Raw genomic sequence first — 25598 nt, forward strand, 5'->3', positions numbered from 1 at the left:
AACAACTCACCCTTATGTAAAAGATAATACTCCCTACAACTGTACAACAACTCACCCTTATGTAAAAGATAATACTCCCTACAACTGTACAACAACTCACCTTTATGTAACAGATAATACTCCCTACAACTGTACAACTGTTCACCCTGATGTAACAGATAATACTCCCTAAAACTGAACAACAACTCACCCTTACGTAACAGATAATACTCCCTACAACTGTACAACAACTCACCTTTATATACCTGTCAATCATCATATCACTGTTGCACTGTCTTTTGATGACCTTTTGTATAAAGCTGAGATTTTTATTATTTTTTTATTCTTCTATTTTATTTTGACTTGTAGATTTACATTTATATTAGTATGTCTTATTTGACACCTGTCTCTTGCTCTTTTTTTGCAGTTTATTTACAATTTATTATTACGATTTATTTTTTAATTTAGTATATAGTGACAAGGGAGCTACTGTGTCCAAATAATTTCACTTGTGGATCAATAAAGTTGTCTAAGTCTAAGTTTAATGGGTTTTTGCACCTCAATACCTCAATCAAAAGTATTGAACTAAAGCTGGGTGTACACTATGCAATTTTTGGCTCTTTTTGGCATCATGTTTTGTGCTTCGTGTAGAAAACATGGAGTAACGAGAACTTATTAATATCTCACGACCAGCTCCAGATCAACAGTCGTAGGTCTCAAGAATCTCAAATCTGTTTAAAATCCAATCACCTCTCATGAGGATTTCACACTATTATAGTAGTTTCAATTTGGCCTAGGAAGTCCTTTTCAAGTATTTATTTATTTATTTACTTATTTGTTTCAAACCTGCAGATACAATTCACATAACAACATAACAATACAAATGCAGTTACAACTATGTACGGTTTGAAAAGGGGATGGATGAAGTAAAGCTTTTACATTTCCAGTCCCCTCCCCAGAAGTTTAATTGTGTCCATGTCTATGTTTAGTTAAAATCTCTAAATATTGCTACTTGTCCCTGTCTGTCTGTCTATTTTTTACGTGACATTTTGTTCATCTTCCCTCCCTTCATGTGATTGCAATCCATATGACTAATTCCCACTTTTCCCGAGCACTTGAACGCAGCAGAGGAAAGTCAGATAAAAATCAGGCCAAAGAAATCTGAGCCTCTGCTGTTCTCCTCCAGCCCCCAGTGCTCCAGTCCGTGGCATGTGATCATAGTACACAGAGCTGTACAGTCTGAGCCAAAAGTGACGTGGACGGGGCCAACAAACCAAACTCAAGAGTTATTGGACCACCAGGTTTGGGCAGAGGAACAATATCCACAAGGGAGAATAGAGGCATTATGTTCCTGGTGTTTTATGATTTTTCTGGTTTCTCTGCGTGTTTTTCATTCTTTGTGTGGTCCAGGGGTGAATCAGAGGATACTGTTGAATCAAATAGGAAAGATTCATTGTTTACGTTTGTCTTGATCCAATAAGGAAAGGAGGCGTTTTAGTAGCATAAGCCATTCTGGAAAAAATATCTCAAATAACCTAGAGCTGACCTACTTTTACTTGAGAATAAAATATCTATTTTTATTTTCTTGCTGTTTTAAATGCACTTTAGAAATAAAACTTGTGGTGATAACTGTTATAAGTTACAAGCTACAAATATGATGTTAGACCTTTACTGTTTTGGAAGGAGTAGGCCTAGTTTTTAGTGTTTGTGTTGGATAGAAAAAGTAGTAATAGTTTTAGCCTGTTCTGTTTTATTAGTTGTCTATAGAAACCTTGCACTAGTAATAATCAGTGGTGGAAGGTAACGAAGTACAGAAGTAAAAGTAAACATTTTACGTACCTGTACTTTACTTAAGTACATTTTACAGAGGATACTTTTTAGTTTTACTTCACTACATTTGAGAGCATGCATCTGTAAAATCACTATTTTATCCTTTAATAGTTAAAAAAAAAAAAAATTTTTAAAAGCAAAATACTTTTTACTCTTAAAATATGTTTTTAAACTTTTCTAAACTTTTAAACTTTTTTCATGTGATACTTTTATATGAGTAACTTTTTGCCTTTGTATCTGTACTTTTAACTCAGTAAAAAGTACTTCAGGGTACTTCAAGAGTACCTCATCCACTGGTTATTATATTAGTATAATAGCAGTATAAAGAGAAGGAGTTTATAGAAACAATAATATAAACTGTCTGAACAAATAGGGCCTATAACATCCAGTTTGGAGTTGAAGTAGCCTTTGTGTATATTTTACTGAAATTCTAGGTACAGAGTAGAGCCAGACACATGTGGTTATCGTGGTAATGTGTAATTTGATCTGGGTTCACTGGGGGGCGTACTTTCCCCCATTACTCACTTGAATAACGTCAACAATAACCTTGAGTGCACATTACAAGCCCTGTTCTTGTGTTTGGGTCTTTCGAAGAAGTCCAGTTTACATCCAATACTTTTAATCTGAAATACTCAAAACTGCCTCTAAAGGTACACTGTGTAAATTTTTTGGTAGAGGGTCAGTCAAATGCTTTTCTCCGTGGAAATGTTATTACTTTGTTTGGAATGTTTGACAGTGTGGTGTTCAACCTGTCTGCATCTATTTACATGGAGACCAGACCAAGTTACAAGTCAGATAGATCTGTGGACAGGCGACCCCGCTCACAGTCAGAATACTGTCTTTGAGCTACAAACCCACCTGTAATTTAATACATGTAAGGTAGAGCTGTTTAAAGTCATACTGTGGAACAATCCAGTGCGAAGGAACGACATATCCATAGAAACAAGCAGGTGACAGAGCCTCCACTTGAAAAGTTACACAATTCACTTTTTTAAGGAACACCCGAAATTAACTAAAATCTTCACTTCATTATGTGCTCTATTGTATCATTAAATTTTATTATAGATATTATAGGCTCTGTTCTCACTGTCTTTCTATTCTTCCTACTATTACTATTACTGCTACCACAACTTCTACAATGACTTCTTTTATTTTGGCAACTGATGCTCCTGTAAAGTCCTAGATCAAATATATTATTTGATTCATAAATGTTAGGCTACAATGAAAGCCAGTGTTTGGAGGCGAAACTTGTAAAAACATCAGCATTTATGAGGTTTGTACCGATATTTATATATGTAAATAGTGGTGGATGAAATACTCAGTTTTGTTACTTAAGTAAAAGTACAGACACAGGGGAAAAATGTTACTCAAGTAAAAGCATCACATGAAAAAAAATCTACTGAAGTAAAAATATTGAAGCACCTGTTAGAGTTAAAGTAATTTGCAGAGATTTTTAAAACAGTTAAAGGATGAAATGTAATGATTTTCATAAATAATTTAGCTCAGACATGTCAAACTCAGGCCCGCGAGATCATATCAAATATGTATTAGAGCTGCTCACTGGCTACAGATATGCTATAGAGACATTATTTATTTAAAATGTTGTTATTATTTTTTATTATGCTTGTTCTGAATTCACTGTTTAAGTCTATTATTAATCACTGTAAAGCATTTTGTGTTACATTTTTGTATGAAAAGCGCTTTGTAAATAAAGTTTGATTGATTGATTATTAAATATTTATTTTAATAAGAAAAGGTTTAACATTACATATCTCGAAGGATGTTGTTGAAATTTTTCAGTAAATATTTAGTTTGACCCACGACTTAGTCCCAGTTTTTAATTGTGGCCCTCTGTGAATTTGACACCCCTGACTTAGCTGATTTTAAGTGATTCAATTGATTTCTAAATTTTTGTAGCCATTTTTGTGTATTTGATTTGCTCAAAGTTGGGATTGAAACTCAAATCAAATGTGATTAAAAAATAAACTCAGTGCCCATAAAGAAAGGCACTTTTTATTTCTCATTCCAGATCTAAAATGTCAAATGTAGTGAAGAAAAAGAAAAAGTATCCACTGTAAAATGTACTTACAGATACAGATACCTAAAATAGTACTTAAGTATTGTAATTTACTTTTGCACTTCCACCACTGTGTATAATTGTCTTAACTTCTGCCAGATGAAATGTGAGGAGTGTATTTTTCACGTTTTGCTGCTACACTGTTATCCACTGGATCCTTGAATTCTTGACATTCTTTCACACGGGCAGCTTCACATCCAGAGCGCGCTGTTTACAATAAATACGGGATATAAAACAGACTTGAATACATTGAAATACATTTTGGCGTACACGGGGCAAAGCCAGCGACCATGAGCGAGGCCCACATTCCCACATCTGGATCTGATCAAATCTTATTGTCTGACTTTGAAACCACAACGTGAAGCTCTCTTGACAAATATTTCTCAACCTATGATACTGTGGTCCCTGTCAGGTTGGGTAAAGCTTACAATGCATGTATGCCTTCTTTTACGCAAGAATAATCACTAATAATAACAAAAATCACTTCACTGTAAGGCCTAAATTGTAACTTTTATTGGCAGAAAGGGGAGTTCATTAATGACTTTACAGCAGCCATAAAGATCCACAGATAAGTAACAGTGGAAAGCAAAGGTAGGAGAGTTAGATCCACATGGCTAAGAGCAAAATGACTCAATAGTTAAGCTTTGTTACTTAATAATTTCAGGTGGCAGCAAAGAGTAGACTACTGGATTTACGTTTTAGTACATTTTGTTTCACCTTTACTATTTACATCCACTAAGTATATTCATTTTGTAGCTTTAGTCTTTTCAGCAGTTGTTTCATGTGGAAAAGACCCAACAATAGCAATTATCTTCAGTAATTTTGGTAAAGGCAATCTCTACCAAATAGGCAAGGCAAGTTTATTTGTGTAGGACAGTTTGTACACAAAGTAATTCAAAGGGTTTTACAGAATAAGCGAGACATTTCTGAACATTAAGTAGTTTAGAGTGTTATGATGTAATACGAAATCAGGATATTTTACTTTGGCTGTAACCAGAGCTAGATGAAGGAAGTAAAAGTACAGCTACAAATGTAAAAAGTTACTCAAGTAAAAGTATCACATGAAAAAAACACTTAAGTAAAAGTATTAAAGCACCTAAAGAGTAAAATCTAAAATAATTTTCCAATTAAAGGATGAAATGTAGTGATTTTGAAAAATAATTTAGCAGATTTTAAGTGGTTCAATGGATTTCTTCTTTCTTTTTCTAGCTGGAAATGGACGGAAACTCAAATTAAGGTGCTAAAAAAACAAAAAAGTCTCTGCCATTTCAACAGGTCTCACACCATAAAGAAAAGTACTTTTTACTTTTCAGTCTAGATGTAAAATGTAGTTGAGTAGGAAGAACAGATACCTACTCTCAAATGTAGTGAAGTAAAAGTAAAAAGTATCCACTGTAAAATTTACTTAAGTGCAGGTACTTAAGTATTGATTGATTTACTTATGCACTTTGTTACCTTCCACCTCTGGCTTTTATACTTTACCACACTGATTTTCAACCAGTCTCCCAGGGAACACAGGTGCACCTTAGGACAAAATTCTATTCGGGTTCAGGTTATTTTACGTATATACATTTAATTTACTATTTTGGTGGTTCCTGAGCAACTTCTGAATCATTTGAGAAACCAAAACTATCATCATACCCCATAGAAAGAATTAGACACAGGAAAAAGGAAATATTAGCATTTCCAAAACTTTCCAGAATGGTCTGATTTGGTTATGTTTTTGTGAGTGAGCAATTTAATCCAAAAAGTGTCCCGTGGCTGAAAAAAGGTTGAAAAACACAATTTTACTTTACATCCTGTTCTGTCCTGCTTCCATGTAGTATTTGTCCTCCCCCACTATAACATACAGACTTTGAGACTGTGTGAGTAATACTTAGAATATCAAAGATTAGTTTGTAAAACCACAAATCCAAGAACATGTACTGAAGATTAAAAGGTCATATATGTCTTTTTTTAATAGACGTACAGCTGAGTTACAAAAAATGATTTGTGCCTTTGATTAGGCTTTATAAAATGTTTTAATTCTTGTGACATAAGCTCATTACATAATAGTATAAGACCTAATACTAATGAATTGAAGCATTATTTTATTATCATTGACCCACTTTCACATTCACAGAGTGTCTTTCTTAAATTTTAAATCAAGTTTGACTTAAAAAATAACTTCATAATCAAAGGAGTTTTATTACGATATACCAAACAAGCATCCTACACCATTGTATCTAATCTGAGATGCTGTTATCCGTACAGTGACCTCACCAGCCCTTCTCTGAGTTGTTGATTTGTTTGTAATCATCTTGATAAGATGCGTCACCCGCAGTGGAGTGTCAGCACGAATGGGACCCTTGGACTTTGTCAGACGGCGTTTAGGTGGAACTCGGAGCAGCAAGGGTCAATCATGAGACACCCACTTCCAACGAGCAGCCAATAACGTGTAGTTGGTCCTATCATCTTGTCCAATCAGAAGGCAGCGTCATCACAGAGTTAGATGGAGGTATAAAAAGGCTGAAGGGGCATTAAAAAGGCACCATCTGGTCTACATTGCCCTGCTGCACAGGTGAGTACACCGTTATGGTGTATGGGGATTTTCTGTGATGCCAATAAATATGTATGAACTGGTCAAATCTTTTCATTACCAGTATGTCGTCTCATATAAATTATAGCTTTTATCATGACTATACCAATTAGAAATTTACTGTAAATCTGAAGAAATAGGTCTAAATAAATAAAAATTCAAGATCTATTCAGAGTTCCTGATTGCTAAACGTCACTGCTTACTTACATGGAGATTTGATTAAGATTTTTAAACTAAAAGCAATGCACTTGGCTGAGGTGAACTTGCCTCACAGAAAGTAAGAGTTCCCAGAAGTGGACACAACTTTATTGATCCAATGTTTCGATTTGTTGCTCAATTATTTTTGTGTTCTGTACTAGGTCCGCTCAGTCACCATGAAGTACGCCATCATCGCCGCTCTGTTTGTGTTTGCCCTGGCTCAAGGTAAAAAACAAAAAGATCTACTCTAAAATATATATCTGTTATGTGGTTAATTGGATGTTGTGTGATGCGTACAGGGAGCCTGGCTCAGGATGCCTCTCAGGACCTGACCAGGATCACAGAGTACCTGGAGGATGCAAAGAACAAGATGATTGAGGAGGTGAACAAAGTCTTCCAGCAGAACGACCTGGCCGCCCAGGCCCAGTGAGTCACATCAACAAACACACAATTGTACAACCGCTGGAGTATAGACCTTTCAATTACATTTATGCTGCTCAAATTTAAGCAATATTTAGGACAAACTAACTTGGAGTCTTCACTGACAATAACAGTTTATCTACAGCTTTTACAGTTCTGTAGGACTTTTGATCATTTGGATTTCAGTGTAACAGGTCAGAACAAACAGATAATGCCTGAGAAATCATTGATACGGAGGAGAGAAACAGTTGATAAGTGACTGAACTGATGAGTGTCAAATGAGATTAGGATTATGTAGCCCATTAGCATTCAGTTGAGATTAGGTGGCTAGAATATTTTTTTTTATATATTTAAATTATGTGAGGTAGTCTGTTGGGAAAATGTTTGCATTTCTCAACACTCTACGATGATTCAAATGAGTTTTGTAACCTCACAGGACTATGCTGGAGGGCTCTAGGACCCAGCTGGAGGCCCTTGCCCCTCAGGTAGAGGAGCAACTGAGGACCGTCCTGTCGACTGTGGAGGAGCAGGTGAAGCCCCTGCAGGAGCAGATGCAGCCCCTTCTGCAGAACCTCCAGAGAGAGATGGAGGCTTTAGTACAGAAGCTCACAGAGAAGGCCAAGGCTATTGCTAACTAAGCCATGTACCAGTGTGCTAGAGCCCACTCTGATGTGCTTCAATGCTGTTTAACATCTGTCAAAAAACACAATAAAACTTGAAGCACAAGATGTGGTGATCATTTCCATTTCAATGCAACTTTACTTTTATCATGTCAGTTTAAATTTAAGAAGGCTTACCATTATGACCCAGTGTTTCCAAAATCACAACATAAACCCAACCCCTGGGTGTAAGTAAAAACACATCTAAATATCAAAATTCAAAAAGGTACAGCAATGCCAGTCGTTTTTGATTTTTAAAAAGTTATATGACCATTTCTGAAATTATATTGGAACAAAAAGAACTTCATATTTCAAATGTTTTTATTATTTTCCTTTTATTGATGCAAGCAAAAAGTAAATTCACAGTAAGAGTAACTGGCTTTCAATCACAGCCCAAACATTCAAAATTTAAAATGGATAAAATAATAAAGGAATGTGTTAAATACTGTATTATAATGACAAATGTCTCCTCTAAAACGCTTGAATATATAACCTATTTGAAATATTTTCTATTTTTTTGTAAGTTTTGATTTTTAATGCAAACCAGGCCAATTCTTGCATTTTAGGCCTGGTTGGACACTTGTTTAACTTTTTTAAGTAATTATTTTTACTTGTTTTACTTTGTTTGTACAGTTATTTTTTGTTTTTCCCCTTCTCAAGGTCCCACGCTCCTGCAAAGACACAAACTTATGATTAGCACTTCCGTAATATTTTGAGACTTTCAGTTTAGGTTCTGTTCTGTTCTCACCTTGGGTCTAAACACTTGCAGCCACAGCTGTGTTGGTCACAGTCTTTTGAACGGCTTCTTTGGCCTGATGAGCCTGGAGCACAGCAACTGCCTCATCCACCTGCTCACACACATGGCCAAGACAAACATGTGTGAAGTTGGTAATAAATATTTCTCCTCAGAATTCAGGCTGACTCCGACACACCTGACAGATGTGCAGTGGTACTGACCTTTGAGCGCAGAGATTCAGGAGACTCGAGCATGTGAAGGAGCTCAGAGTTGTCGATCTCCAGCAGCATCCCTGTGATCTTTCCTGCCAGGCTCAGGTGCATGTTCTGGATCAGGGGGAATAGGCGCTCTCCTGACAAAACCAAAATCATTCACATATTAAGAAAAATACTTATTGACTTTATGTAATTTGTGGAAGCATTAAGCATGTTTAAAGTCACACTTACCCAGCATCTGCTTTTGCTCTTGGGGCGGGGCAGCAGCCAACATGGAGGCGGTCAGGGGCTCCTGGCCCTGCACATGGACAGCAGCCTGAACACAAAGAAACAGAAATAAACTTAGCCACTGAAAATGAGGTGTTGAGGAAACGGGGGAGGTGTAAAACCTCAGCAGTGTGTACCTGCGGCATGCCGACCTGGGTTGGGGTCATGTGCTGCTGGGGGTTACGGACTCCTGCCGAGTACTTGTACTGAGGGACGCCACGTACAGGGGCAGCAGAGGGCGCTGCTGCAGCTGGGCGAGGGGCCATAGGCTGAGTGGCTGCACAGAGAAAACAAATCTCTTAACATGAAGAAAACAGCAGGAAAAAAGTTGAATGAGAGTCTGAGATGACTGACCGACTCTCTGGGCTGAAATCATACGAGGTATTTGGGCGGTGGGACGCATGGCGCCGAAGGTCTGAGGGCGAGGAGGCGCCGCCCGCACTGCAGTGGGCATACTCTGGAAGTCTATGAGCAAAAACAATGTGTTACTGACATGACATGGCAACTATATTGAGTGAGAGCTGTCTGACACTCACGCTGTGGCCTGACGTTCTGGGTGGCCCAGCGTGGGCTGGGGCGCAGCTGTGCCATCTGCCCTGCGGCAGGATAATATGCTGCACGATTCTGGGCCTGGGGTATGGTGGCCATGAAGTATCCAGAGGGCGGGGCTGGCTGGTAGGGGTTGATGACTGGGTTTGGAACAGCACGCACACTGGCCATACGCTGCATGTACTGGTTGGTGAGGTGAGCCTGTCGTTCCTCTTTCCTCTGTGCCAGAGCTACATACAGTGGCTTTGTGGCCACAATGCGCCCATTCATTTCAGTCACTGCTTTAGTGGCTTCCTCAGGTGAGGAAAAACACACAAAACCAAATCCTTTACTGCGACCACCTTCCAACATGACCTGGATAAGAAATCATGTATTCAGGACTTTGCATTATAGCAGAAGGTAAAAACTCAGCAAATTAACACCGATACCTTTGCACTGGTGATGGTGCCAAATGGAGAGAACTCTTTTCGCAGACGCTCATCGTCGATGCCATCATCAAGATTCTTCACATACAAGTTAACGCCCTGAGCATAAACAGATGTTTGCCATCAGTAATAATACAATACAAAATAACAGTATGCTGTGAAACGTACAGACAAAATAAATGATCTGTCTGAAGGACAAACTTATCCCCAAATTCCACTGAAGAGAAGTTGAGGCCCATGAACGACAGTTACTCTTGCAGCCATTTTGGCCAGTGCATCTTACAAAAAGGTGCACCGAATTTGACAAAGCTGCAGATTCATTATAGCACCATGCCAAAAATAGCCAGCCCACCTGGTATCTAGTCATTCTGTCTTGCTTCATTTGCTCAAATCGACGCCTGAGTTCAGTTTGACGCTCCATCTTCTTCTGAGCTCGTCCCACATAGATCGGTCTGCCCTGGAACTCCTTCCCATTCATCTCATCAACAGCCTGTGAAGAAGAAACACATTCACCTTAAAGCAAACAGTTAGTTGCTTTACAAAGAGTTTTGAAAAAGCACACACACCTTCTGTGCATCCTCGTGCCTCTCAAAGCTGACAAATCCAAATCCCCGGGATTTCCCTGTGGCATCCGTCATCACACGGATACTGAGAGCATTTCCTGTGCGCCAAAATCATGAAACAATAAACAATAAATCTAAACAATGACAAAATCTACACAATTAAAGTATGGACATACCAAACTGACTGAAAAGCTCCCTCAGTTTCTCATCATCTACATCATCTCCAAAGTTTTTAACATAGACATTTGTAAACTCTCTGGCCCGTGCTCCCATTTCAGCCTCACGCTCTTTGCGAGATTTGAAGCGGCCAACAAACCTGTAATAAAAATCAAAGCTCATTAGCACTTGTGGACAGTATACAACTCCCCAATGCAACAATTATAAACACGCTTACACTTTGCGGTCATTCAGCAGCATGCCGTTCATTTTCTCTATGGCACGCTCGGCTGCCTCATGAGTCTCAAAATGCACAAAGCCATAGCCCTTGGAGCCATTTTCATCACAAACAACCTTCAAAAAGCAATCAAAACAACAGTCACATTAAAAACCTAAATTCATGTCCATTAAAAACATGCATGTTAGAAGTTACTTCTACAGTAAAAGTAATGGAGAAAGACCAATGTAGTAAAGCTGTACCTTGCATGACAAGATGTTGCCGAAAGCAGAGAAGGTGTCATACAGAGCCTTGTTGTCAATTGACTTGTCAAGATTCTTAATGAAGATATTTCCTACACCACTCTTTCTCAATGACGGGTCACGCTGGGACCACATAATGCGCACCGGACGCCCCTTGATTACATCAAAGTTCATAGTGTCCAGCGCACGCTCAGCTGTAGAAGAAAGTATAAACAGATGTTTCTGTAAAAACAACTTGCAACTACTTTATGATAAATGCAAATCAGTTGTCACCAACTAATATATTCAACTTTTCCATCCATGTAGTTCAAGTTGTTTTCTTAACATGCATTTAGCCTTTATTAATTTGGGGGAAATGTGCAATGAGTCCATTAACATGTGCAGGCGTTATAAGGCTCATCAGCCACAAAGGGCTCGACTGTCAATCACAAAAGCTTTGATTTTGGAGAGGGTAGTTAAGTCGATTTTCAGTCACCCCCTCTACCCTGGACAACCCCCACTAGAGTAAATTTACATTTGAGAGCAGCTCCAGGCCCCTGCAGTGTAACTCTGAAGGACACTTGTAGTTACAGTAGATTATGTCAATAAACAACTTAAATGTTGTGTTTCCACGTTATTAAAAAATATTTCAGAAATGAACAAATATATTGAATCTGATCTGTAAAACAAACACACCCAACACACGCCCAGTCCTGGTTATCTGTGGTCAACAGAAACATGGGAAAGGGGGAGTTACAAGATGAACCAATTCAAAAACAAAAATAAAGTTGTTAGTTTTGGACAAACATAAAACACGTTTTTTCCCCCTTTTAATCAAATCACTGAAGGGGTCTGTTGGTTAGCACTTCACTGCAACATTATTTTGGTAGGCAGGGTAGCTGGGGTTAAACTTTGAGCCAAGTTACGCCTCTGCTGATGGGAGGTTCAACCGGGGAGAGGTTTCTACAACATGTCGGCCGCAGTCACGTGTAATACAAGCAGTCTTGGGGAAGCATCTTAAAGCGTCTGTATATGTATATAACACTGACAAAAACATATTTTGAGAGTTATCTTACCATCTGCAGGCTGCTGGAAGTTGACATAGGCGTATCCGAGGGAGCGCCGAGTGATCATGTCCCTGCAGACCCGGATAGAGAGGATGGCTCCAGCTGGGCTGAATTTCTCGTACAGCATAGCCTCGGTCACATCCGTATGCAGGTCCCCGACGTAGAGAGAAGCCATGGGGTAACTAGGAGCGCTGGGGTTCATTTTGTCCGACTAAAGAGGCTCGAAACTACAGCGTCAGCGTCGAAATGAAAACTTTGCGACGGTTTATGTGGAGTTAACGGTCAGTGGAACGGCGTCACTCGCGACAGAATTTAGATGAGCCGTTGGCCTGGCCGCCGCAGCGTGCTCCGCTCAATGTACAACAAAAGGACAATGTGACCACTTAAAACGCGAATAAAACGATCACACAACTTTGCCACTACTCACGCGGACAACACCGAGTCAAAATTTCGCCCTATTTCCAATAACACGTCGTTTAAAATGCCGTTTGATGGATTACACGTTGGCTTGGCAGCAAGTTCTTAGCGTCCGTTACCTTCGAATGTCTCTCAAGTCCCACTCCGCAGCTCGTTACAAAAGATTTTAAAAAAAATAAAGAAGAAGAATTTTTTCGTTTTTTATATTTTTAGATTTTTTTGTATTTTTTTTGTATTTTTATTATGTGTGCCGAGCGGGCTCAGGAGCACACACGCACTCACGCAGCACTATCAGCCGGGGTTGAGGGGAGGAGAACGGGGGAAAGTTGTGTGCTTTATACTTCCGGATGAGTCACTGCAGCGAGCCAATGGCGCTGAAGCAGATGGGCGGTGGGCGATGATGAAATAGTCCGAAACTACCTCACATGTTCAATTTAGCGTTAGTTTTGACACATCAAACTCTTTTACCTCTCTAAGCTTCACAGATCTATTTAATCTTGTAATTACGACAGGGCTGCTGCAAATGTTTCCCCACGTCCCCAGATTTCAAAATTATTCATGAACGCAATGATCTTTTCGCATCTATTATTGTGTCACCTCATGGTCGCAGGCCTCCTCAACCACATGGAAACCTCTGTTCATTACACAATCTGACTCTTAAGGTCCTTGACAAAAAAAAAGCCCAGACACTTGCACCATACTGTAATAATAATAATAAAAAAAAACATAAATATTTAAATTTGATATTTTTTTAAGTGCCATAACTCTGAATTTAGAATTTGCCAGGACCGTACAATGTACACACAGAGCGACAAGAGGTACCACTAGTGGTAATTGTGTACAGGACAATTCTTCGTTCTTCCTCTTCTCTGCCAAAAGGGCCAGACTGTGAAACTGCAACCAGCTGATTTAAAATTAGGAAACAATAGCAACAAATGTAAAAGTAAATTCAAATTATTCTGTTTCCACCCAAAAATGCACTCAATGAAAAGATTATTGCATTATCTGTATGTAACTATTGTGTCTTGTCTGTTTTTATGCATATATTTTTATTTTTTCCACGGACAGGTCTTGAAAACTTGCACTTGTGGAAAAAAACAACTCTAAGCAATGCATATGGCTTGTCTAATGCGATTGTGATGTCCTTAAAAAACATTAAAAGAAATATAATAATCTATAGTGTTATTTCGATATAAATGCATCGTGTTTTTTTATGCATCAATATGGAAATAACACCGACAAGAATACGACACACACCTCATTTCTAAATCGCACATGGGACGTTTTAGATTCAATACTCATCACCATCAGTAGAGGGCAGCCATTTTCAATATAACACTGTCCTTTAGCGTCCAGTCCACAGTCCTTTTTAGGACAAGCCTTTTTCCAAGTGTGGGAAATGTAATTAGAGGTTGAAATAAAACCATTAACATTGCAGCTTTAAATTGAATGTTTTAATTCCACTTACATGAAAGCACATAACCAGAGAGCAATTAGTAACCGTAAATCCTGCAACCCTCTGCACAGCCATACAGTGCCATCATATATAACTGGAAATGTTGATTAAAGGCCATACTTTTTAATAATCCAATCACACATGGGAATGTCACAACAAAATGGCTTACATCTTAGAGAGAATCCCAGGTTCATTACAAGCCGCCAAATCCATAATACCATATTGCTGAGAACGACAGACATACCAGGAATCAAAGGGAATTAAACACACAAATGAAAATACAAAAACACCTGAATAGAAAGGTATAAAGCCACAAAGAGGCACATGACCTAAGTATTCTCTGTACTGAGAAAAAGATAAAATATCAAAAGTTACAGTATCAAGCCATTTTAAAAGTTGTTCACTTTTTCTGAGGCCTCAAGTCATGTGGCATGAAAAATGAATATAGAAACAATATAGTACATTGTCAAAAGAAAAAAGTCAAGCACAATGGAATGTAACCTTTTAGTAAACTAAAGAAACGACACTTTTAGCATGTGGCTAATTATGGACAGTCATCTTTGCACCTGATCGCACAGAAAACCCACCACGCCACATAACACAAGCACCAGCCATAAAAAGCACCAGTTCAGCAGGCAGAAGGATACAAACTATATCATGCTCACACCATTTTATAGTGTATATGCTTTCAAGGAGTTTTGGCGTTGGGGTTTGTTCATTGTGCAATGCCATCAAGATTGATGCACTACACAAAAATGTATTTGAAGGACTGGAATAGGCTTTCAATTAGGATTAAGTTATGGACAAAATAATCAAACCTTGAGATAATTTTTCAGTGGTGGTGCTCATACATTTAACACACAATGTTTTTAGCGCATACATACTGTACTTTATACTTGGGAGTGTAAACATACATGTGTGTTCATGTATGTGCACACGCAACCCACATGCGCGACTTAGGCTGGTGAGAGGTAAAAATGTGTTCAAGGATCTTTGTGAAGATCACTGTTTATTATCCTCGTCTTGCGGCAAGTCTTCACCCTCGCAATCGCCCTCACCGGTGGTCCACAGCTGAAAAACAAGCATCCAATCTTTCAGCTTTCAATACAACTGTCTACATCTAAATAATGACGCAGTTGTACTAAGAAAAACTTAAACTGTCACATGAATGAGAGGACAATGGCTACTCACTGTCAGATTGTCACGGAGCAGCTGCATGATTAAGGTGCTGTCCTTGTAGGAATCCTCTGAGGTGGTGTCCAGGTCATTAATGGCCAAATCAAAAGCCTGTGTGAGAAAACCAGTAGCAATTTAGCACAACTGTTTTAATTTATCTTAACGGTAGTACATGTGTTGTGAGCTCCAACAGATCTGAACACTTTATCACCATGTAACATCTTTCTGCAATTGTCAATAAATCAACATAAAAATAGTGATCAGTAAAATTAGTTTTGGGTTTGAAGGTTCACTTTACAGGTAGTGACTTTGGGGAAAAATATAAAATTTTCACATATACCTTATTTAAGTAAATAAGACATTGTTCTTACTTTCTTAGCTAATTCACAGGCCTTCTTCTGGTCATTAGCAATCTCGTAATAAAAGACAGAGAAGTTAAGAGCTAGGCCTAGCCGGATGGGATGTGTAGTGGGCATGTTCTGGCTGATTTCCAATGCTTTATTATAGGCTGCTTCAGAGTCATTGATGACTTCTGCAAAACAGTTAGACAAGCGTTAAAACAATTCTATTTGTATTTGAGCCACTTCAGTTAAGAAGTAATTGTAACTGATGCCAAAATTGTACATACTTTGCTTCTGGTCTCCACAAGCCACCTCAGCCTGATAACGGAAATAATCTCCCTTCATCTTCAGGTAAAAAACCTTCCCCTCATCTTTGCTTGACTGAGGAATCAAGAACTTTTCAAGCAACTCCTGTAAAACACAATAAACACCAACTTTGAAGGACTCAAAGGAAGGGTAATTTTAACTTGAATTAAATTCATTTACTAGTGTTATTAGTTACTTATCGTTACTTATTAGTTACTTATCGTTACTTATTAGTTACTTATCGTTACTTATAGTAATTAGGACTTATCCTTACCACAACTTCAGTACAAATGTCATTCAGCTCCTTTTCAATTTCCTCTCTGTAAGTCTTGGCTAACTCCGCATTTTTGGTGTCACCATTCTCAGAATATTTCTTCTCTTGGCTGGTCAGCATTCTCCAGCCTGATCTCCGGGACCCCACCACATTCTTGAAGGCCACAGACAACAGGTTACGCTCCTCCACAGTCAGAGGCTCCTTAGCTTCCTGAGTGACTTTCTTCATGGCCGTTGCCATGTCATCATAGCGCTCAGCCTGCTCGGCTAGTCTGGCCCGACATACCAATTCTTCCTTATCAGGCATGTTTGCTGTGAATGAATGAAAGCAAGCATGAAAATGACTATATAAAAGATGTATTATTTTATAACAAATATTTGATGGCCAGTACACAAAAGAGAAAAGGTGAAAATGTTAATAAAACTGAATGTAATTTGGAGAGCATTTTAAAAGCTTGTAACCATCATGCTTCTGGTATTGAAAGAAAATTTAAATGACAAAACGAATTTTAAAAACAGTCACAAGACCACACTCAAAACCACCACACTACAAGAAAAGTCAAGGAGCGATCTAAATAGGCAGTTTTGTCAAAATGGCAATCTCACAAACTCAAGCATTAAATAATTTAAATCACAAAAACTAGTGCATCGTGGATTTTAAACTCCTAAATTATAGTAAAAACATGCTAAGAATACCAGATTAATTTGTAATTTCTTACCAACTACTCTCTTCAAAGTTGGAGCCAATAGTTGGATAATAGGAATAAAAAGGTGTGACTGAAAGTGAGATTTGCCAGCATGCACACACCTGCGCCCTTTACAGGAATGTGGGCCACCCAGTTTCACGTCACACCTGCCTGCTAAAGCTAAACGCTGTAATAAAAGAATAGAAAAAAAACGGACAGGAGGGTTTGTATCTATAAGGCTTAACAGTAAATACATATAATATGAATAGGACTGTCTAAACCATTATAGGGGGACAGCATTCTGTTTTAAAGACAGGGTAAAACGTCCGGGACCAGCCGACGTAAACGCCCTTTTTGCTTCCTGGAAAACAGCCCATCGCGTTCGTTTCAAATATTTGCCATTATTATAGTTTTCAGATACGATTCAAACGCAAAGTCAGCAACGTAACGTTAAAACCATCACAAGACGGCAAATGGAAGAAATTGCGTGGGGTGCATATAGCCCATCTTTCTATGCAGGCACCGAACAATGACTGAGCAAGTAGCCACTCGCTCGCGGACATGTACATCCCTTTCTCGGCGGATTAAAAGATGCGCGCCCGAACATTAACAATACCATAGACTAAATGTAATCTCTAACTCTTTTCGTAGCGATATTGGAGCATTATCTTACCTGTGTGGTCCGAAAAACGCAGTTATTCTGCTTCCTGCTCGTACAGCTGATGATCGCTCCCGCTCTTCCACGGGGTTTCCCTCCAATCAAAGAACAAGCTGCAGGGTCGCGCTGGGAGTAATGACGTCACAGCCGCGTTGCCTGGAAACCACATTTTAACAACAAAAATAGCAAATACCGAATAACTGAGGATAAAGTTTTTCCGTTTGACAGGGTTACGTCTGTTTACACATTTATTGCACATTTAAAACTATAAATGAATTTTAACAAAACGTTTTACCATAAGTTGAGCTTCCTGTTCAAACTTGCTTCGCAAAGGCTCATGGTAAATGTAGTTTTCAAACGCATGTAATTGCCGCATGTTGCTGACTGGGGAAACCAGTGCGGGTAATGAACAACAAAATCCTCTATTTGGATTTGCTTTACAATTACCTATTGCACCTGTATTAAATGGGTCCTGCCGTCTTTAATCATTACAGTATAATAACTGTGCTATATTTTAAATATGGTTTAAAATGGTAAATGGTTTTGCCTAGAATCTGTAAGTTTTTAGACATGTAGAGGGGTGTACTCTACTGTCCAGCTGGTTGCTTTAAGCCCAGTAAAAAGATAATCAAGAAGGAACCCCGCATATGAGTTTTAAAATAAAACCCACGGCCCAAATGATAAAACTAAAACAAACAAAAAAAACAGTGGTTGCTATAGGAAGAGGATGCAGGTGACAGGAACAAACTTGTTTGCTGTAGTGACTCAGAGACTAAAATAACTAAATGACAATAAGAATATTGAATAAAGCACAGAGTAATCTTTGAAGCCATACAAGAAAAATGGGAAAGGAAGAAAAATAAAGTATGATTTATTACACATTATAAAATACAATGATCAGAATGTCTGACAGATTTGAGGGCAGTTTAGTAGACCCACTCTTATTCCATGACAGTAATTATTTAAAGAAAATTAATCCCACTTTGGTCTATTTACTTGCACATGGATTATTTTCTGCAGTATTACAAAATGTCACGAGACAATCAAGTCACCAGGAGTGAGATGATGAGGTACATTGTGCTTGTAGTTGGACATATCACACATCTATTCAATCGAGGACTTGTTCAAAGGCAGGTTGGCAGAAATGAGGAAAACAGCCTCATCATGATTACATCACTCCTTTCAGACATGGACAAGGGCAGACTTGGTGCACTGCTCTGAATAATCCATTTGGTATCCATGGTAAGACTCAAGTGGAAAGAACCATTTTACGCCTCCACTCCCTCTAGTTCTGGGGGCAAAGGGGACTTCGGGTGCTTGCTTTCAAAGTGTTGTTTGAATGTTTTTGGGTCAGGCATCTGGGACTGCAAAAATATGAAATAAAAATAACATAGATAACATTATTCAAATAGTTAGCCTTAGAGACATAAAAATAACAATTTTAAATATATACCCTGAAAATGTGTTAACATTATATTTTACACGTGTTTACATATTTAACAAATGGATATGGGGATTAAATCCTTTTTCATTATTCTTTGTAGTATAGTCACACATTTGTTCAGTGTGCCACTCTATAAAATCCCATTACAATTCAAAATTAAATGTAAATTTGTCAACAACATTGTGTTTAAATCATGACATGCCAACCTTGCATACACTGCAGCTGAAAACTAGAGCTGCTTTGGCTGCCGTCTTCTGGTCATGTCCCTTTGCCTTCTTCATCTCGGCCTGCTTCTTGGCATTTTTTTGCTGGGACTGAATCTTTTGATGCCCACGAGCCATGGTGGTAAAATCTGCTACAAGAAATGTTATTGTCATTGTTATATTAGAATACAACCTTGTCATTGCCTGATCTCGTCTCTTCTTAGCAGCTCAGCAGGTTTGGGCCTGGGATGGAAGACTGCTAATATCAGGTGCCTCAGTGGGGCAGCAGTGGCAAAAGTGCATACTACTGCTGTTGGGTCCTTGGGCAAGACACTTCACTGATCTTGCCTATTGTGAAGGTGGAGTGTTGTGTAAGTCTGTAAGTAATGACTGGTGGTGGTCACAGAGGCTGATGTGCAGACTGATAGCCTCTGTTTTGTTAGTTTACCTCAGGGCAGCTGTGACTACAGTAGTACTCCACCAGCACCAGGTATAGAGTGAATGAATAATGCACACAATCATAATGTATTATTATTATTAAAATTATATTATACACTACAATATATACTCTACAATATAATATACATCAATATTTAGTATGATACATGCCCTTTGGACAATACACTGGCACTTCCCTGTGTCCAAGAGAGGCTAAACAAGGAAATGTGAGGTACAAGAAAGTTAGACAGGATATTGTAAATAAGGGTACTAATACCAAGGAAAGACACTACAAAGAGAAACGATTACTCACAACATCACAGAAATGTCATTTCCGTGCTAAAGACACAGAGGGACTTAAGACCAAGAGCACTAGACCCCCTGGTAATCCAGCCCCTCTTACGAGCTACTACTATAAATAACCCATTAGCTATAGTCCATGCTGGCCACCATACTTCGTAGAATTCTCTCTCCTGACAATAATAATTTTTGTGTAACTGTACATGTATAAATTATCACAATTTCGACGTGATTAAATGTTGTCTGTGTATTATGTCTGCAACATTGTCATTTGAAATGCCAAATGTTCTGAACATTTGAGCATATACGGTTATTTTAGATGTAAGGACTATCAGAAAACGACATCACCTAGCTCTAAATGCTTAGAAAGCACACTCTCTTATGGACAAACCAGTTTAGCATGAGGCTCGAAAGTCAGACCAAAACATCAATCCCCACGAAGGGTATAAAGTCAGCTGGCTAACACGCTAGCCACATGGTTTAGCCTGACCAGTAGAGTCTTAAAATCAATAATTTTACAAATAATAGAACAGTACGAGCTAAAATAAGACATTATAAGACAACAAATCTTACCTGGAAAAGACTGATTGTCGTGAAACAAGTTAACACAAGCTAGCTCAAGTGACAGCTGCTCGGTTCACACTGACAACTGAAGGCAAATGTCGCTTTCAAATGGCACAGAAATTTTCAATTCTCAATGACCAAAAACCAAAGTACGACACATAAACATTGTTTTACCAGTCTGTAAAGCAAGCCAACAAAATATGTCATTATAGCACCAATATGTTATCCTTGCTCTTAAAAGCATAACCAAAAGTTTGTGTTCCTGACCTAAATAGTCTTAAATCGTGTTAAATGATGCCTTCATAAAATACTTTAGCTATATTTAGCCAGTGTTGGCACCATTTTTTAGCTATGTAAATTTCACGTCACTTCAATGAACAATGAGAATCGTTAAAATAATTAAATAAATCGTTAAAAGGTTGTTGGAAATTTACGCGTCTATCAAAATCCGCGAATGCACCAAAATGCTTGGGAAATCAAAGGGCCAGTCGTTGGTAGTCAGCTATGTTGCCCTCAAGTGGTACAATTAGATCAATGCACATGTACTTAGACTGCAAAGAAGAGGGATACTCTTTGCAAAAACACACTCCGCCCCCCACACACAAATACACACAAACACACACACAGACTTGCGCACTAGGCACTATACAGGTATGCAAATAAGCACATTTGAATTGTGAGTTATATTACGCTTCATCAAAATATCTGGTTTGCACTGTATGCTCATTTATCTGTTCCATCTGATGTGGTTTTCCAGACAGAGATACAGTGGAGCTGTTCTCCTCTGGGCTTTATTTGACTAAATTCTGCTAATATGTAAATAATCTGCAGTTAGTCTATCTCTTCTCTGAATGGCTCCCATACGACTAAACACCAGTTTCATATCGATGTATAACTCATGGTTAGACCTTGACCGTGGTCTCACTTAACATTCAAGTCCCTACCTGTGTCTATATTAACCCCCCACCCTTTTGGTCATTATAGCATACTTCAGTGACTGTAAGGTATGAGTATCTAGAGAAATGTTATCATTGTGAGAAAATTCCCCTAGTTGATGCCCTTCCTCCACTTTTTCACCCCATAAGTAAAGGGAGACCCTCCTCTGTCTTTTGTGAATGGGGAAATGTCTCTCACGGGGAAAGGATGTGATTATGCTTTCATAAGGGGGGCAACAAGTCAAAGAAAGACAGAAAGAAAAAAAAGGTGCTTATGACAAAAGCCACACATTGCTCAAGTTCCCCCGCCCTGAAGGTTTTTCTGTGCATGGACATGCTGCTTATGTGAGGGGTGGGGCTGATAGGCCTCAGGGCTGGTGTGAAAGCAAATCTTCCAGGTGTCAGCCACTCAATAGCACAGGAGAATATCATCTGCTTGGCCATTGTGAAGGAGAATAAGAATAGGTTTTTCCCGTTTGGTTTCTGTCCTGCTGCCACAGGGGCTTTCAGGTCTTGTCAAGCTGTTTCTGAACAATATTTTGATATCAATAATGCAATACTCATCAAAGTGATTATTCCTGAGTGCATTTGGTAAGAATAGTATAGTAAAATGTCAGAATAATTAATTCATTAATACACTTTATTACATACACGTCTGTGCCCTGACACTGGAGATAGTGGGTTGGATCCTGTGACCTCCTATTGACCAAAGACATGCATGTTTGAGTTTGAGTCATTTACAGACTAGAGCAATAATAAATACAACAATAAAATAATCTAAATTGTATTGTCAAAACAATTATCCAAAAGGAAAATGCACAAATAATGAAAAAGAACATTTAGCAGCAATAATATGGGGACATTAAAGTATTATTATATTATGATTATATTTATATTAGTGATCATGTTCTTTTACAATATGAAATTTACATGCTCAAGTCTCATTTGAACAATATTAACCCACAGAATGTTGTGAATGTGAGTATGTGTCAACTGAAGCTTGTCAATTGTTGTAAGGAGAAGAATTATCACACTAGGAAGTGTCTCATCTCTTCCTGCCCTCTCAGTGCACTCCGCTGTTTTCCTCCTTTTTCCCAATGAACAGGTTTAGCCACAGTCCACTGCACCACTGTGACATGCCACAATGCTGCCAGACCAGTCGGGCCGAACTCACGTCTTTGACACAGTCACAACACTTGTAACTTTCACTGCATTCGCTTCACAGACAGATCACATGACCCTGTCCTCCTGCAAGAAATGTGGATTAGCAATGGAATTTGTATAATTTACTTTTATGTGCACTTAAGTAGAAGGCGTCACTTTCAAATGTCCTGAGCTCAGTAGTGGAAGGTAACAGTACAAAAGTAAAGTACATATTTTACATACCTGTACTTTACTTCAATTTAATTTTACTGGATACTTTTTACCTTTACTTCATCACATTTGAGAGCAGGTATCTGTACTTCCCACTCCACTACATTTTAGATCTGAGCTGAAATACTCAAGTACTTTTCTTTACACTGCTGAAATGGTGGAGACTTTTTTAGAACATTAAATTTGAGTTTCTGTCCCAACTTTGAGCAAACCAAATATACAAAAGCAGTTAGAAAAAATAAGAAATCAGTTGAATCACATAAAATCTGCTATAACCACTATATTTGATCCTTTAATTGTTCTAAAAATCTCTGCAAAAGACTTTCACTTTTTGTAAACAGGTACTTTAATACTTTTACTTAACTGGATTTTTTTCATGTCATGTTTTTTTACGTGAGTAACTTTTTACCGTTGTATCTGTACTTTTACCAAATTTAGTGCTTCATCCATCACTGCCCGACCCTAACAATATTTTCTGGATATGCCTTGAGGTGAAGTTAATTTCTTACTCAGGTAGACAAAAATTTGGATCTGCACAGAAGCAAAGGTGATTGCTGAGGTCAAACTGTGAAATGGACAGAGGGCGATTGTGAGAGTGGCAACAGCAGCTGCTTTCTGGGTCCCAAAGTCAAATATTTGTGGATTTTAAACAATGCAATAAGTCAAGCCTAATATTTCATAATCACTTATCGAATTCCAAGAGCTGTGACTCATGCCGATATTTTTATGACTATTTTGCATAATATCCCTGATAAGTTTTACATCCCTCAATCTTTATATCTCCTGGAATGAGTTACATCAGGTAGGGCATCTTACAAGTAACCTATGAATCATCAATTAACAATTAAAAGTACAGTATCTCTCAATCTCTCTCATTAAACTTATCTAACATTTATTGAATTGCAGTTTTTTATTGCTCAATTATAGCTAAAAAAAACATGCATTCTTGCTTTGAGTAGGATTGGAAAATGTTCTGTACAGACCAAAGATAAGGAAAAAAACATGTATTGCCATGAAGTTATTAAAGTACCCATGGCAGGTTGGACGGCTCAGTTTACTAAAACACACCTAAAGTCCTTATATTTAAGATTTACCTAAAAATTGTATAATTCTTCTCCCACTTTGACCATTTTTTAGGTTTAAAATGGTATGTCCTGGTTGGAAATCATGTTATCACTAGGAAATTTAATAGCAACCATGTTATACAGCGGTCTAAAACTCCTCTAATGTACACAGAGATTATTATTTAACAAACAGAAATATAAGATAACACATTTATTTTGTGGAAATAATGTTAAAAGTGTATGAAAAAAATATGATGTTGTGTAAACTGTGCTGAACTTTTGGACAGAACAACATATCTATCTACTTTTCTTCACAAACTGCTTCTTGATTTATGTAAAACTATCATTTATATTTACAGGTATTATCACAGCAAATTAAATCTTAATTAGAGAATAATCACAACCTGTCATACGCACTTTAAATATAAAAATATGTAATTACCACAACCAAAAACAACAGGGTACGTGCTTGTTCTGTCTGGCTTTCAAAATTAACACGCCTTAATTTTAAGTATTATACATTTCTCAAATAGTTAAGCCTTCCACTGCCCACCACAGTGACTCCTGCATGTTACAACGGCCACAAAATCACAACAACAGATTATCCAGGCCAGGCCCAGACAAGCTACTGTCCTGCCTGAAACGCTCGCGGTATGTAGGACCCACCTTTCACCCCTCTCTCACACTTAGCACACACAATCCTATGGGAGAAGAAGGGACTGGTTTTCCTGTGCGTGTGGCGGCTTGCACATGGCCTTCTCAGGATTTCTGCTGTCATAGACCCACATGACAGACATTCCTACAAGTACAGTCTATGTAGAGAGACAAAGAAGACAGACATGTGCAGTTATCACATTAGTGAAATTGTCTGAAAATATTAGGGTGGAGGAGGTACTGTAAAAACACATGTAATTATATACAGTTTTACAAGTATTTACCACTACTACAACACATCCTGTCCATAGTCTATTCTGCACTATATATAGAAGTATAAGTAGTAGTAGTAGTCAAAAGTTGGTAAAAAGTTTTAGAACACCACACTTTTTCTAGTTTTTACTATTTACTGTTGACCAAAACATAGTCTAAACTTTTGATTCATGAAAGTGTCCACCTTTGGCAGATATAACAGCTGAACACACTCGAGGCTCGTTCTTTTTACAATAGAAATCAAATATTATTCAGAAAGTTCTTCCCAAGTCTGTTGCAGAAGTTCCCATAAATGTGTGGCACTTGTAGGTTGCTTGTCTTTCACTCTTCTGTCCAGTTCATCCCAAAACCAGCTCAACTGGGTTTAAGTCTGAAGACTGTGCAGGACACTCTATTTTTTCAAACTTATCATCTTGTTCTTTTTTCCTGAGGTAGTTTTAGCAGAGCTTGGACTTGTGTTCTGTATCCTTTTTTTTTTTTTTTTTTTTAACTTCTGTCTGTTCAGCACTTACCTTTGTACCATTTCAAGCTCTTCATTGGACTTGCATGACTTGAATTGCAATAAATAACTGGAAAAATCAGGGTGTTCTAATACTTTTGACCGATAGTGTATGTCTACTGAGACTACTTCTTTATTAGTACTGCAACTAATTCTACTCTGCCACTACTTCTCTATCACTTTATCCTCAGCTACTGCCATTGAACACCAAATCATGTCAGTAATGGATTGTACACTACACTTATAATTAGACATGTTTCACATAGAGCTTTGCAATGAATTGAATCAGCCTAATTGGCAATGATACAATAGTAATTTTAATAGCACATGGTTTGGAGCAGAGTTCAGACTTTCCAGAA

The 25598-nt window shown here is 38.1% G+C and overlaps 4 protein-coding genes and 1 non-coding gene across 6 annotated transcripts; 1 reads left to right on the forward strand and 4 right to left on the reverse strand.

The window, feature by feature from the left end:
• The first annotated feature begins 6405 nt into the window (after nucleotides 1–6405).
• afp4 (antifreeze protein type IV) lies at nucleotides 6406–7788 on the forward strand. The gene is made up of 4 exons (XM_020934335.2): nucleotides 6406–6446; nucleotides 6824–6887; nucleotides 6962–7088; nucleotides 7519–7788. The coding sequence occupies exons 2-4, from the start codon at nucleotides 6839–6841 to the stop codon at nucleotides 7718–7720; spliced, it is 378 nt and encodes a 125-aa protein (XP_020789994.1). The 5' UTR covers nucleotides 6406–6446; nucleotides 6824–6838; the 3' UTR covers nucleotides 7721–7788.
• A 269-nt stretch (nucleotides 7789–8057) lies between these two features.
• Nucleotides 8058–12913, reverse strand: pabpc1b (poly A binding protein, cytoplasmic 1 b). The gene is made up of 14 exons (XM_055157693.1): nucleotides 12188–12913; nucleotides 11133–11326; nucleotides 10891–11006; nucleotides 10673–10812; nucleotides 10500–10594; nucleotides 10286–10423; nucleotides 9937–10032; nucleotides 9496–9862; nucleotides 9314–9424; nucleotides 9097–9236; nucleotides 8924–9008; nucleotides 8699–8829; nucleotides 8490–8589; nucleotides 8058–8412 (listed from the first exon to the last, which is right to left on the reverse strand). The coding sequence occupies exons 1-13, from the start codon at nucleotides 12378–12380 to the stop codon at nucleotides 8497–8499; spliced, it is 1899 nt and encodes a 632-aa protein (XP_055013668.1). The 5' UTR covers nucleotides 12381–12913; the 3' UTR covers nucleotides 8058–8412; nucleotides 8490–8496.
• Nucleotides 10116–10247, reverse strand: LOC129410225 (small nucleolar RNA SNORA5). Its single transcript, XR_008632782.1, has one exon. It is a non-coding gene; the product is annotated as a small nucleolar RNA SNORA5 (small nucleolar RNA).
• Nucleotides 12914–14034: 1121 nt separating the features above from the next.
• On the reverse strand, nucleotides 14035–17650 carry LOC110168939 (14-3-3 protein zeta-like). The gene is made up of 6 exons (XM_020934437.2): nucleotides 17507–17650; nucleotides 16149–16459; nucleotides 15856–15979; nucleotides 15599–15759; nucleotides 15243–15338; nucleotides 14035–15122 (listed from the first exon to the last, which is right to left on the reverse strand). Exons 2-6 carry the CDS (start codon nucleotides 16452–16454, stop codon nucleotides 15054–15056), a joined length of 756 nt encoding a protein of 251 aa, XP_020790096.1. The 5' UTR covers nucleotides 16455–16459; nucleotides 17507–17650; the 3' UTR covers nucleotides 14035–15053.
• A 696-nt stretch (nucleotides 17651–18346) lies between these two features.
• Nucleotides 18347–20622, reverse strand: znf706 (zinc finger protein 706). Of its 2 annotated transcripts, none has more exons than XM_020934416.2 (3): nucleotides 20450–20622; nucleotides 19142–19290; nucleotides 18347–18855 (listed from the first exon to the last, which is right to left on the reverse strand). In XM_020934416.2, the coding sequence occupies exons 2-3, from the start codon at nucleotides 19274–19276 to the stop codon at nucleotides 18760–18762; spliced, it is 231 nt and encodes a 76-aa protein (XP_020790075.1). In that variant the 5' UTR covers nucleotides 19277–19290; nucleotides 20450–20622; the 3' UTR covers nucleotides 18347–18759. The 2 variants fall into 2 exon arrangements, with proteins under 2 accessions (XP_020790075.1, XP_020790074.1); XM_020934415.2 differs by having other exon boundaries at nucleotides 19142–19287; nucleotides 20450–20609.
• Nucleotides 20623–25598: the final 4976 nt, after the last annotated feature.

The sequence above is a fragment of the Boleophthalmus pectinirostris genome, unplaced genomic scaffold (assembly GCF_026225935.1).
Source record: "Boleophthalmus pectinirostris isolate CB_2022bp ecotype Guang Dong unplaced genomic scaffold, ASM2622593v1 HiC_scaffold_21, whole genome shotgun sequence".
Classification (NCBI taxonomy): Eukaryota; Metazoa; Chordata; class Actinopteri; order Gobiiformes; family Gobiidae; genus Boleophthalmus; species Boleophthalmus pectinirostris.